The following is a 14,216-nucleotide window of genomic DNA, read 5'->3' as shown; positions in this document are numbered from 1 at the left end:
GGAAGACGATTTAGAGACAATGTAAAGGTATTCCAGTGACGTGTATGTGTGTGAGTGTGTGTGTTTCTGTTTGTTACCATGTACTGTACATGCAGTGTGTATCTGTGTGTACATACATACATGTGTGTACTTGCAAAGCGTATACAGCCTGTGGAATGCAGCCATGTCCCAATCACTAGTCCATCCTCTTCCACAGCCCTGAGGCTGTGTGAGTGCGAGGCTGGGTGATTTACAGGGTAAATACTGGCCTGGCCTGGCCTGGCCTGGCCTGGCCTGGATTGGTAAAGGGTGTTAGGAAATCCGCCAGCTGATGGCCACAGTGCCATAGATGACTACTGGATACATGAGCACTTCTAATTATGTCAGATATAAACCTATGGTTGGTTCATCTCGCAGTACTCACTTTCAGATCATGTCAGATAGAGACTCGTACAGCAAGATGAGACAGTTACAGGGACAACGTTGGGCTCACGGATGTGAAGGTAAATGTGTTTTGATTCAACCATGGTAACCAGGTGATCCTTTATAGTTTAACAAACCCCACCAAGATGGATGCCTTTTAATTCTAGAACAAACAAACATTACACACAACTACAAAGGCCCTAGCGTGTAGGAACAGGCTGGCAGATTTCTAAAAGATTTAGAGTTCAGCATGTTGTAAGGGATTGGGAAAGTGCAAATATGGGCAAACAAATACGCTTTCAATAGCGTACATACGTTTTCTTTTTGCTCCTGTTGTGTTTGTACAGTGCAGCTTGGCTGGCTCAGAACTGGTTTGATTTGTTAGATTGCTTAGTGCTTTCACTGGCTGCTGCTGGACAAACAGTATGATCACTCTCGTTCTCTAGCTCGCTGTGCACTGTGAGAGACACACCCGTGTGAATCATTCTAGGTCATGCTTTTGTCAACTTTCGAACCTTTTCTTCTCTCGAATCAAACAACATGTCCTCTTCAACAGTCGGAAAAGATCTGTGGTGCTCTCTGGTGGTAGCCCAGAGCTTGTAAATAGACTATACTAGTTGTTTGGATATACTATTATGAAATAGAATCATCCATGTTAACTTTAGATATCTACTTGTTGCAAAGTCTGCTCATTTGTCTTTCTTTCTCACCTTGCCTCGTGTACATCCCCTGACTTGCCTCAAAGGGCAATCCCCTGTTCAATGAACATGTGTGTTTGTATGCAGTGTGACTTTCTCGCAAAAAATTTTAGATTCCACAGCGTTTGTGGTCTCCCCTGCCTACCACTTCTGCAGATTGTGGTTGACACTGCATTACGTTCTGATCGAAAACTGTAGTCAAGTCATCTGAAGGCTTCCTAGAAAGTCAAAAGATCCACACTGAGCAAATATTGAGAAAAGGTGAGTTTTTCTTGACTTTGGTCTGTCACAGCGGGTGGGGACCTCCAGGCCGCTGCTGTCGGTGGTATCTGTGGCCAGGGACATCCTCTGTACGGAGAAACACAGGGGAGATTCACTCTGTCACCTACAGTAAGCACCTTGAGCTTTTCTCAGTGGCCTGTTAAATCAAAGGGACTTTCTATGCTGCAAGAACCAGAAACCCACAATGAAACCTGCCAGCCTTTCCAGTACACCGTACAAGCAATTACTTTTCATTTCACTTCTCCTTCTTAATGAACACATTTCTTTGAAGAAATTAAAGCTCAGTACTATGGAATTATTTTGTTGAGTTACCTGGCTGTTATGTATTTGATGTGTAGCAGCATTCTCTGAGAACAATTACATGTTTTCACTTAGCAGATGCATTTTGTGTAAGACTCTCCAAAATCTCCTCTCCTGACCCAACATTCATCTCTCCTGACCCAACACTCATCTCGACGGTTCTCTTTGAGATGATCGAAGATAACCATTCCAATCCATTTTAAACAAAGACACGACACACAATGGTTCGTTTTCAACAAAAAATATTTTATTGAATGAATTGGAATCTCCAGAGGGTGTGGCCCTGTTCTTGTGGTTTGAACGACAATCACGCATGGTATCACAAGCCTGCACATACCAACATATCCCAGCTGCAGGGGTCTGCAAGGGTCAAAGCTTTGGCAACTTCATTTGTAAACCCCAAAAAAATAAAGTAATGAAAAGATAACAAGCTAGTATGGGTAGATTGAAACAGAAAACAACTGAACTGATACTGCAGTGGTGCACTCAGCTGCTGTTATTAGACCTTAGTATTTAAATTACATCTCCATGGCTGACCCTCTCTTACTCCATCCCCATATTGATCAATTTCCTTATCTCATTTTAAGTATACATCATCTCTGCCATATGCGACATCTTCTTGGGAATATAAAGATAATACTCCATGTATCCGGAAAGGTCCTCTATAGTGATGTCATCAACGTAGGCCCGGGCCTGTTCGGAGCAGGAGCGTGGGGAGCCTGATGATGACGTCACAGCTGTGGTGCTGGGAGCGGCGGAGCCTGCGGCCTGAGTTCTGCGGTGCGGAGGGGCGGTGGAGGCGTCCTCGGGACTGGTCAGGTTCCTCTCGCACTCGGAGATGACATCGCGGAGGCCAGTGAAGGAGTACACCTCCACACCCTGCCACCCAGGACAGTGACACCGGCAGGATCCCTCTCCCTCGTCATGAGGGCAGGGGCATGGAGCCCCGCCATCACCATCGTGGAGCTTACACAGGGCCTGGAAGTCAGAGGCTCCCGTCCCGGACCCAGCCTCAACGCCAGGGTCTGCCCCAGCACAAGCACCTGTCTCTGGGCTGCTCTCCTCGTCAGACAGGGCCCTTCTGGGGCTGCCGTCCAGATGGGTGGAGGCGGAACCTTCCGGAGAGGCAGCAGAAGCATGGGGGAGGGGCTCATATCCAGGTGCTCCAAACACTGGAGAGGGGGTGTGGCTGGATGACAGCAGCTGTTCCCTTCTGGGCGGGGCACAGAGAGGGGAGGGGCTACATGTGTCCAGGTCCACAGCCAGGCGCTGGTGCTTGAGTTGACCAGAAGGGGGCGACATCTTGGAGCTGCAGTAGGTGAACTTTGGAGGGTGGAGGATGGGAGACTTGGACCTTCTCCTCCTCTGGCTCCTCACCACTCCTCTGGAGGACTTCCTCATACAGCTGAGACACAGACACACACACAAACACACACACAGGGAAGGAATGTTAGACTACCGCCCTACTGAAGTGGATAGAATGTTAAAATACATCATCAGGAAATGCTATGGATGTTAGATGAATCTATGTAAACAACACATATGACTGATGTAAAGCCAGTGGACTGTGTCAACACTACATGGAACTGTTTGATTATCTGTACGTGTGTATATTCTCAATCAACACATGGCATTTGAAATAGTCGACCAATCACACCATAGTATGTGCTAAGGACTGTGAATGCCACGCAATAAGGAAAGTGTGAGACTATTGTGTTAAACAGTCAGGACCAATAAAACAAGAGAACGTTGGCATAGGGAGAATCCATCGCCATTAGATATTGAGCACTGCCCATCTTAGACTTCAGAGCTATAACTTGTGGTTATGTATCAATCATTGATATCATTATCTCTAGTCTTACCCATGCCAGTTCTCTTTAGGGCAGCTGAGCTTGGGTCTGGCCCCGCCCATCTCTGTACACACCTGAGACCCAGCTCTGGGACTCAAGGCCTCTGAGACACACACAGCAGCAGGCAGGCTGGAGACACACACACACACACACACACAATTAGAGCTCACACAATGATGCTAAATACCAGGGATCATTAGTTCACATAGAATTTGATCACGCTTTAAGAGTCTCATTTAATGACTATGTGCATACAATTCTGACAATGTCATCAATACGGTCAGTAACAACTCCAAAACAGGAGAGAAGGAAGGGTTCACAGTAGTCAAAGTTGATGACAAGATCAACCGAGGTTAGGACAGGTATTCATAGGGTGTTTATATTCAGAGTGACCTCACTTATATGAAAAATCACAGCATTGATACCCTATCTTTATACATATACAATGCCTTTGAATGAGGAAGGTTGACGGTTTGAATTTTACTTGTTACATATGTGAACGGTAATAACACGTACCTTTCAGCATCCACCCGTAGCTTCTTGAAGGCCGTTTGGAGAGTGTCCTCCTCGCAGTCCTTCCCCCCTCTCTCCATGGTGGGAGGAGGTAGTTCTGACCAGCCACCCAGCTAAAACACACACAGACGCACTTCAAAACACAAACACAGTAGCATGCAGCTTGGTTGTACTGGGCTGCGACTTGTTTTGCTGGCCACTAATCGATCACACAATCACACAATACCTCACACAATCACACAATACCTCTTTAGCAACATTGATAAACTACTATCAGGATCATGACAAAACAAATCTGTCTGGTGAGCTGCTACTCACCGAAAGCTAGATACTTTACTTGTACTGTTAAGCTAGATAGAGCTAGCTGGCAACTGGTACAGTACTTGAGCTACTAGCTACCTAGCTAGGTCGTGATGCTGACTTCTTTAGCTGGTGCTTGGTTTTTGACAGGTTGAATATGAGCCTGCCACATCTGATCTGATGATTCTGGCAATAGGCACGCATGTCTGATACCAACATACGTTGTTTAGGCAGCAACTATAAATTTGAGAGCATAGATTACGAAAACCGTCTGAACAAGCTAGCATACCCAAATGCTAATGTATTACCGTAGCTGGCTAGCAGTGGCAGCTAACTCGGACTGTTTGGAACACCAGGTTTAAGACCCACTAGCAGGCTGGTTGGATATTATAAATTGGTCGAGTGATTATTTCGAAGAAATAACGGCTACTACTCACGGCTTAGGAAATCCTGCCCACAGTCCAGAGTGAAGACTGCCTTGACATGCAAGGACTTCCAACCAGGGCGATGCGTTGAACGGGCCCTCGAATACAGCTAGCCCGCTGGGCTAAGCTAACAGAACAGACAGACTAAATGGCTAAATGTAGCTAGCTACCTAGCCTAGCTCGTTCCTCAACAACCACCCACACGACTAACAAGATGTATGGCCTTTTTAGAATAAAACTGTATTTCCACAAACTTACAGTAAGGTTTCTACAATTTCAGTTACATTACAGACGATTTTGGAAAAAGGCAGAATTTGCTGGCCTAGTTCGAGACTTTTCTTTCTCTCCCCTGTTGTTTACACACGAACCAAGCGCAGTGACTCTGCAACAACGCAGAATCTGTTGGGCTGACGTAGTACACACACCCCGACAACATAAGCTCTTTCCGTACGTCACCCAATATTATTGCAAGCATGTGATGGGAAAGCATAACTTTTTTATTTTATATAGTATACGAAGGGCAAAATTAGCCCAGGTACGTTTTGATGTCAACCTATTTATATATATATTTTAATCAGGGTCAAAGTCTACATGATTTTGTTTAAAATATGGGACATAACAATGGGAGCTAGGAACAAGATGTCATGCAGTAATGCATGTTATATAACACCAGAACAGAGTCTCGCAAATGTTTAAGGCATTAGCTCTATGGTTTAAAGCCATTTTGATAACCATTGCAGGTATGTCTATGATATCCAATGCGTTATCTTTCACAATTAACTGTTTAATATAGATGTTAAATGATCACAAACCACTTTCTTCAGAAGAAAATAAAATAAAATAAAGCAACTGATTCAATTGCAAATTGAATTAAAATTGTGTTTACTAAATAAGTGTACTGCGTCACCCAATACACTTGATGGAATTAAGTGTATCATTGTTCAGTCTGAGTGCTGGTGACTGCTACATTTGTCAGCGTAAAAATACAGAGAACCCTGTTTTGATACGGGAGATCACACAACATAGTCTACAACCACATAATACCTACGACACAATCACCCATCTCTCTTCTTTTCGTACCAGGTTCAGATGAATATTACTTTTTTATTGAAAAAAAGAGAGTTGCTTCTCATGATCATACACTAGGTGGCACCAAAATGTTGAGTATTGGATTCTAACCTGGCTGGGCGAGAGCGTCGCTAGAAAAAGGATACACGGCGGGTTACAGTTGAGACTACACAAACTGGACCTGGTCTCTCTACACGGGTCTGAAGACCAACACAACAACCTTGTGGACTGAGGGGCACTTTTGAAGCCTTGGCAAATGTTCTGTATCCAATACAATGCTCCACTATCATAAGCAGCACTGTGTTCTACCTGTTAATACAGCGATGGAGCATAATACAGCATATACTAATTTAATATAGAGTGAACACATAAATCAAACCCGTCAATTGAATATTTTTTAAGATGCCACCTATAGGGACAGCTGTGGGGTCACAGAGAGAAACACTTTACACAACATGTACAGTAAGTGTGTGTTGGTGTGCGGGCACATTTGTGTTATACACGTGTTGAATGTGTGTGTTTGTGTGTATGTTCTCCATGACGGTGTGTGTGTGTGTGTGTGTGAAAGCCTAGGTGTGTTATGTAACAACCTCCAGGCCAGCCATGGACACTTGGTGCATTGTCAGCCTCTCAGCCTCTGAGGGGTTCCACGTATCTACCCAGTGGAAACTCCTGTGAAAACAAACCAGCGCTTCATAGACGGCCATTTCTCCGCCTATAGAGACTCCATCGCTTTCTCTCCATACAGCTCTCCATTCATGAAGACAATGACAGGCCTTTCTCCTCAGTGCTACCCACTTTACCTCTCTCAGCACATGAGCCATGTGAATATATGGGCTTTGCAAACCCTGCAGGGAGACTAAGGGGGGCCACCGCACAATATTTTTCTTAATGTTAGTGTATTTGTCATTGCCACTGGTTGAGGGCTATACAGGAAGTTATGTGCAGGGCACAAACGTGTATAAACAGAAAAAAAACATATTCTGAGTGTGTATTCATAATATAAGTATATTATAGTTTTTTTTATGATTATGGAACTTTGATTTAACAAATTATTTATTTTTGAAAACAGTCTCTCTTGGAATTCTTCTAATTGATTTCTGTTGAACTGTGTAACAAGACCTTGTGACAGTGTGCTAATTTCCCTCCCAGCTGGGTTACGTGTTTGGCCATTCCTCAAAGAAGGAGGTTCATGTCCTCCCAGATCTACGCTTTACCTCCTTAATCCCCTCCCAGAATCCTCCACAGTTTGGTTTTCATTTCCTCAAATTTTACCCCTTTCCCAGATCAACAATCACTTGATCCCCTGCATATTGAAACGGAACAAGAGGAGTCCATTAATAAGTATTAAAACACCATGTAATCTGTACCAATCAGTGCCTATGGTGCTGTCTATTGCACTGCGTGGTGATCTGAGATAAAGAGCATGAGTCTGAAGCATTGTGACTTTGGAACACAGTCGGTGTTGACTCTAATGGTTTAACTTCCTCTAGAGTAGACTGTTGAGTCTAAGGAAAGACAGGTCCTAACAGTAGGAGTTAGTTAAAGTGTAGATAAAGGGAAGCTTAGGAATCTTGGTCGGGACTCTCACGTAACAAACATTACCCCAACTGTTTCCTCAACGTATTCAGTGTTAACTTCTTAATGTATTGGAATGTCAACCAAAACACTTCGGTTAGCTGTTGGATATCTGAATTGTCTGTAAATCTGCCTGTCTGTTCGTACCTGTCTGTCAGGCTATCTGTCTCTCAGCCTTCCAACTAGTCTGGTCAGACGATGAACAGTTGTTAGACAGAGAGCCCCAGCCTTTAACCATCCCTGGACCCTAGTCCCTAGTCCCTAATCCCTAATCCTAGCCCTTTACACCCTAAAATCCCTCCACTTGCCAGGAGCTTGGATAGGTGCAAGCGATTCGACAGATGATCAAGTCTTATGTGATCTTTTATTGTAACTGGGATAACTTGTTGCCATATGGATGTCTACATGTCTGAATATCTACAGATTTCCCAGGCCCAGGCGTCTCTCTGACCCTTGTGGAGGGCTCATGTCCAGCCAAAGGTAAGATTGTATTTAAAAGGCTTGACTTATTTTCCTTCCAGAAGACTGAGCTAAGCCCACTCAAAGTCTTTCATTTTTTCATGATGCTGACATTTTCTGGTGGTGGGGTGGATGAGAGGAGGGAACACATTCACAAATGTGCTTCAGTATTTTTATTATACTTTTACAACTGTGTCATAACAAACATGATTGATCTGAAACACATATCACAAGTATGGCCAGTAAATAGCCACTCGAGGCATTTTAAAAGAAAGAGTGCTTTGACCATACTGTGAAGATAAACAATAAATCTGCTCTCTCTATGAAATGTCACGACGGGGTTTGGAGATGGAAATGGCGTCTGAGGGGCGATGGTATGCATCACTGGCAGTTTCAGCAATCACCATTTGGGGTACACTGGAGATGGATGGAGGAAGGGAGTGAAAATGAACAGAACAAAGAGGAGAGAAAAAGAGAGAGATTGAGAGATTGATGTCAGGGAGTAATATAGGGAACGAGAGATGATGACGCACCGATAGAGTAAGAGAGAGATGTACAGATGTGCAGATCACAATAACATACCCAGGGAGAGAGGGAGAAGGATGGAAGGAAGGAGAGAGAGGTGGAAGGAAGGACGGAGAGATGGGAGCATGTAGATAAATGAAAAGTGGAAAAATACCCTGTTATTCTTGGCTCCTGGCGGAGAGTCCTGTCCTTACCCTTTTTTTATTTTTCTTTGACAGAAATTTCCTGAGCATAAAGTGTTCTTTTATCCGCTCAGATAAACAGGAGCCAGTCATTGTGCCAGCCTGGCATGTGCGAGGAGAGACTCATTATCTGGGGAGATGAAGTCTCTCCATCTTCCTGGAAACACATAATGATATGTTGCGTTGTGTGAAACTTCTGTTTTTTAGCGACACAGAGACAGAATTGGACTTCCCCATCTCGTTGTTGACAAAAACATGTCAACAATGTTCACACGTATAAGATGTGTGTATAAAAGTGTATATGAGTATCCATACAACACTATTTAAAATGACCTAATCTACACCTGAAGCATGTTACAGGGGGCTTTTCATGTTCTGATAAAGAAATTCCACTTAAAAATACTTGTATTTGAATGGTTCATAGGGTCAGCCGTGCCGTGTATTCTCGATTACCGGTTTGTTTTGGAGTTCAGAGGCAACTTCTGCCCCTTTAGGACAGCAGGGGCAGAGGAAATGCTTGAGCAGATCAGTTCTCCTCACATCAAGTGGCTTGGTATCAGCGTGGGCCCATCTGTCCTGGACTTCCAGTAAGACTGTAACCCAGCCTCCTCCTCCCTCCTGTCCCTCGCCACTTCCTCTCCTCCTACCCCATACTCTTCCTCCTACAGCCCATCCTGAAACAGACGTCCAACCTCGGCTCTGGTTGCTTGGGTGATACAAAAGCGTTCCTTCAGTGCCTCATTTCTTCACGGTCCAAACGGACCTGCGCTGAGTTCAGTGATGAGTCAGTCAACCAGTCATGGTGTCATCCAGGCAGCAAACAATCAGCTGCAAGTCAAGGAGTAATGGAGAGATCCAGCCAGCCACCCACAAGTCAAATAGCTATGGAGCCAGGTCAGCCAGTCTGGCCTGTGAGGGGGTGACACTCCCTGGAGTACAGCTCTGAGGTCTTACCAGGACCAGCAAATCCTGTGAACGGAAGATGATTTTGGCCCCACAAAGGCTTTAGGAAACCATTGGAGACAATTACTGAGACAGGAAACATAAGTAGTTGATCCCCAGATTAATTCAACGTCAAGTGAAACACGTAGAGTAGAAAGGGACGTGTTGTGGATTTCCCGCAGGACCATAAACTGTTATGTTTGACTTTGTGTGTTCGTAACCTGTCAGGGATGTCACCTGATTGGTTACTCTTTTCAGACAGGCATAGCAACACACTACTTAGCTGAAAGACTTCCCAGCCATGAGCTGACAGGCGCTACCCTACCCTCCACACAGGCACCTCCTGACAGCCCCTGCCTCCCAGCTCTCCCTCCACCTCCCACCCTCTCTGGCCCTGCCTCCCAGCCCATACCTCCCTCCTTCCGCCTCCTACCCTCACTGCCTCTGACTTCTCTCCAGCCCCTCCTTCAGCCCCTTAGTCCCCTGTCCTGTTCACCACCATGCTCTCCTCCAAGCATGCTTCAGACTGTGCCTGGCTGTGCTGAGTGAATGAGAGATAGAATGTGTTTTTGCTTCAGCATATAATCGCGTCAGTGTGTGTGCCAGATGTTTGTGTGGCTGTGTGTGTGTGTGTAGGGTGAAGAGGTCTGTCCTTAAACCACTGATCAGTTAACAATAATTAAAGATAATGATTACTTTATTACTTTTATACTGTTTGAAATATTTGATATATACCTTGCTATATTAAGTTCATGAGCACATAACCCTTGGTTATGTCCAGGAGAGAAATATGCTATCTATTAATTATGTTTCTTGTATAATTGATAAACTGTCATTATACTGATTTCTTATGCCTTTATAGCCACAAGGTTTTGTAAGGTGCGACTAGGAAAGGCCTGTGTCACTAACGTATGTCAGAGGTCACAATATTGCCAAACATTTAGTCATTAGCAGACGCTCTTATCCAAAGCGAATTACAGTAGGTACAGGGACAATCTCCCCGAGGCAAGTAGGGTGAAGTGCCTTGCCCAAGGACACAACGTCATGTGCACCGGCCGGGAATCGAACTGGCAACCTTCAGATTACTAGCCCAATGCTCTACCCGCTCAGTCACACCCCGCCAAAGTGTATAATGCCATGCAACTTTGAAAGACGAAAAATATAAGGAGCGACAAGGCCATTTCTAGGAGCCCTATATCTAAAGACCTAAACAAAAGATATCTAGAATACAGTGTCCTTTTGCTATGCTAATCATCTTGTATCCTCCCATATTGTGATACCATATACTCCTTTGATTTCCTGTATTCATTGTCCAGTCTTTTGTGATATTCAACTTGAGGGTATCAGACACCTGCACCTTACATGTGTAATAAATACGTTGATTTAGTCTTGAACTTGTCTTAACTATTCCCTTCATTGACTTGGTACTTTCAGAGCAATTGGGTATTATCTAATACGTCTTCAAGGGAAGTGGTCCTATTAGTCCTATATTAAAAGGAGACCCCTGTAAATAAACTGGGTCATGATTGGAGTGGGATATGTGCAATAGCTTCTTCTAAACCTTTTTACATCATTTCAGCCTCAACCTCATTTCTTTTCATATTGTTGTGTTGTCACTGATAGCTTTATCAACTTAGCTTCAGGGCAATAAAGCAGTAGTGCATGAGTGTTCAGTCCTTCCTGACCTGGTCCAGGGCACAAGATACACTTTCAAGGCTTTGTCCCACACGGCTGTCCTAATCACAGAGGCTGTTTTAACTGTCTCTCACACACTTTCGCAAGGTGGCACTCCATTGGTACTCTCCTTTAAATCCTGTTTTATGTTCCAACTCCTGCTGCATGTAGCTTGGGAAGCTGGACTATATGTACTGTGTGTTTATGTGGGTTTGGGTATCTGTGTGTGTGCGCGTGCTTGAGTGTATGTATGAGTGTGTATGTGTTTGTGTGTTTGTGTGTGATCTCCAGGGTCATGTGGGATTCTCAGACAGCTGGCAGAAGGATGAGAAGGTCAGTGCTTTTGTGGCAGGTCAACTGTCATTAACAGACAACCAATTTACACACATACTCTCTTTCACACACACACACAAATACCAAAACACACACGCACATACGTACACACACAAACTTACAAACACTTCAGCACAGCTGAGTACATATCGATCATAAAACACAGCCGTCCAACCCTGGCCAGGTGTCTCCTAAATGTGAACCTTGGTCAGTAGACTCTAACAAACCTTTCAATGATCTTCTCCTCCTCTTCACCCTTCTGGTAAGCTTGTTGAACAGATCTAATCGCTGTTAGCCCATAAAACATGGTTTTCACACCTCAGTCAGGCATTTCATGTTTGTGTCTGCTCATAAAATTCCTCCTGTTCTGTCACTGACCTGCAACTGTCTGGTATCCTATGGCAACCCTCCCAGCCCGCTCTCTCAAGTCATGCTGAAGATATTCTTCATGTTTGGCTGAAGGACAGGAATCTGCGTCCGTGTTGACTCAAGTCAGGCCGAGACTGACTGATCTAAAGAGGGTCACAGTTGTTATATGTCAGGGTGGGATGAAGCAGATGCTCAGGTCGATACGCGTACTAAGGGACTTGGTGTGAAGTCTGTCTGGACCATGATGTTTCATGCCAGTGCTGTTTTTGGATACCTGTCTGCTCCAATCAAAGAACTATGTGTTACAGTTCCAAATGGTTCAAGATCATCACTGGGGTGTAATCACCTAAAAAACTTGTTTGAGTGTTCAGGCTTTAACCTATTACTGATTAAATTAACTTTATTCATCAAGGTGAAAAATGGTTCAAAGACATGGTTCTAGATTTGAACCTTTGTTTGATATCATAGATACTCCCTGAACCTAAGAAGGTTCTGGAATGGTGTTTCAGAGTGTTTGAGAGATATTCTATGTTTGGGTGCTGTGGATTCTTCACCATCCTAACCTCCTCTGCAAGGTCTCTTGACTGATCCTCCTGTTGTTCCCACCTGTATCATGGCAGCATCAGTGGAGTATAATCACTGCTGCTAACTGGCCATCATCCACATTCCTGACATGTTTCCCAGGCATTGTTATCATTCTCCTCATATTTCTGCTGTCTCCTCTCAGCATGCCTGCAAGACAGCGTCTCTCATCAGCAGCCTGCTGGATGGAGAGAGGCAGAGGAGACACTTTGGACGCATCGCTCTCACGATGAGGTAGACAAGATATACCCTGTCTAACCTGGGTTCAGTCACTTTTGGACGACCTCAAACAAACTCTGGGATCCCTGGATTAATCTGTTAAACCTCTCTCTCTCTCTCTCTCTCTCTCTCTCTCTCTCTCTCTCTCTCTCTCTCTCTCTCTCTCTCTCACACACACACACACTCGCTCTCTCTGTCTTTAACTTGATCTTTCCTTTGTTTCTCCCACTTTCAACTTCCCTCCTGTTCTCCTTCTCGGTCTTTCTCTCCCATTTCCTCTTTACCTCTCCTTCTTTCACCTTCTCATTCCACCTCTTCCATCCCCTGTCTGTCTCTCCCTCCATCTCTGTCTTCATCTCCCCTTCTCTCGTCTCTGATATCATGGTGATGAATAACAGGATGAGGCCAGAGGTATGAGAGCGCATGGCTGGACAGTGGCCTCCATTATCCTCCACTGGAACACTGGGGCCCCAATAAACAAGCACGCTGGGCCAAACGGGCCCTCACACACACACAAACACACACAACCACACACACACACACGCAGATGAGCACACACATCCATGCACAAACCCACACCGACTTGCCCATGAGGATGTAATTGACTCCTTCAGAGTCACTTTCAACCCCATTATATAAGAGAAGAGAGAGGGGACGTGAATAGAAGATTGTTTAAGAATGGGCGCCTTTCATGTAGTTCCATTCCAGGGGTGTTTGAGCTAAGCTGTTGGGCACGTGAAGCTCAGTTTGAGGGCTCCCTCTCTTCCTCAACACATGAGAGAGATTAGGGGGACCACAGAGCCCCACTGTGCCAGGTTGCCTCCTCTCACGCATGTTAGTCTTGTTAATGATGAAGGTGAGAGAGACGCCTGCCTCTTTATCCCCCCGGACAATCAGACACGTGACGGTCAGTGCTGCCACAGCACCAGACGTCCTGCTTCCCAGCCCTCCACCCTACCGTTCCTCAAACTCCAGCTGTCCATCCCTCTGTGCTCGGAATGTCTTCAATTCTTCCTTCCTCCAAGCCTGTAACCTGGCTCCTGCTCCGGTCCCCCAGCCCTCCAGCCTTCCAGCCCTCCAGTCCTCCAGCCTTCCAATCCTTCTAGACCCTTGCTCTACCTAGTGGTATAGTAGTCTTTAAACTGGTGGCCTATCCATACAGCCATACATCCATGAATCCGTCCACCCACCAGTGAATCCATCCATCCATCTATTGTATTGCTCCCTTTCATTGCCTGTCAAGTTCATCACCAGGCTGATTATACCAGCCAGCCAGGCTGAGTATGGCTGCTATTACAGGTATTTGCACAAAGAAGAAGCAACATGGGAGGTCTGATTCAGCCAGGTTAACATATTTAGCAGCTCATGCTTCACTGGGCTGGAACAGGACTGCTTCTCTGGAGCTTAGCCTCTTAGACCTTGTGCTGGTTCATTGCCAGTGAACAACAAATTAATGAGGACATGTTTTTATTAAAGTACAGTTTGCACCAAGGTGAATAAAATGAATTTAATTAT

The 14,216-nt window shown here is 44.9% G+C and overlaps 1 protein-coding gene across 2 annotated transcripts; it reads right to left on the bottom strand.

The window, feature by feature from the left end:
• Positions 1-1,907: 1,907 nt before the first annotated feature.
• Positions 1,908-5,181, bottom strand: oser1 (oxidative stress responsive serine-rich 1). 2 transcript variants are annotated; one of them, XM_047025087.1, is made up of 4 exons: positions 4,783-5,181; positions 4,049-4,178; positions 3,545-3,661; positions 1,908-3,087 (listed from the first exon to the last, which is right to left on the bottom strand). In XM_047025087.1, exons 2-4 carry the CDS (start codon positions 4,123-4,125, stop codon positions 2,265-2,267), a joined length of 1,017 nt encoding a protein of 338 aa, XP_046881043.1. In that variant the 5' UTR covers positions 4,126-4,178; positions 4,783-5,181; the 3' UTR covers positions 1,908-2,264. The 2 variants fall into 2 exon arrangements, with proteins under 2 accessions (XP_046881043.1, XP_046881042.1); XM_047025086.1 differs by having other exon boundaries at positions 4,049-4,158; positions 4,783-5,180.
• Positions 5,182-14,216: the final 9,035 nt, after the last annotated feature.

Source organism: Hypomesus transpacificus, chromosome 9 (genome assembly GCF_021917145.1).
Source record: "Hypomesus transpacificus isolate Combined female chromosome 9, fHypTra1, whole genome shotgun sequence".
Lineage (NCBI taxonomy): Eukaryota > Metazoa > Chordata > Actinopteri > Osmeriformes > Osmeridae > Hypomesus > Hypomesus transpacificus.
The sequence above is the reverse complement of the archived record's forward strand: the minus strand, read 5'-3'. Positions and strand labels throughout refer to the sequence as shown.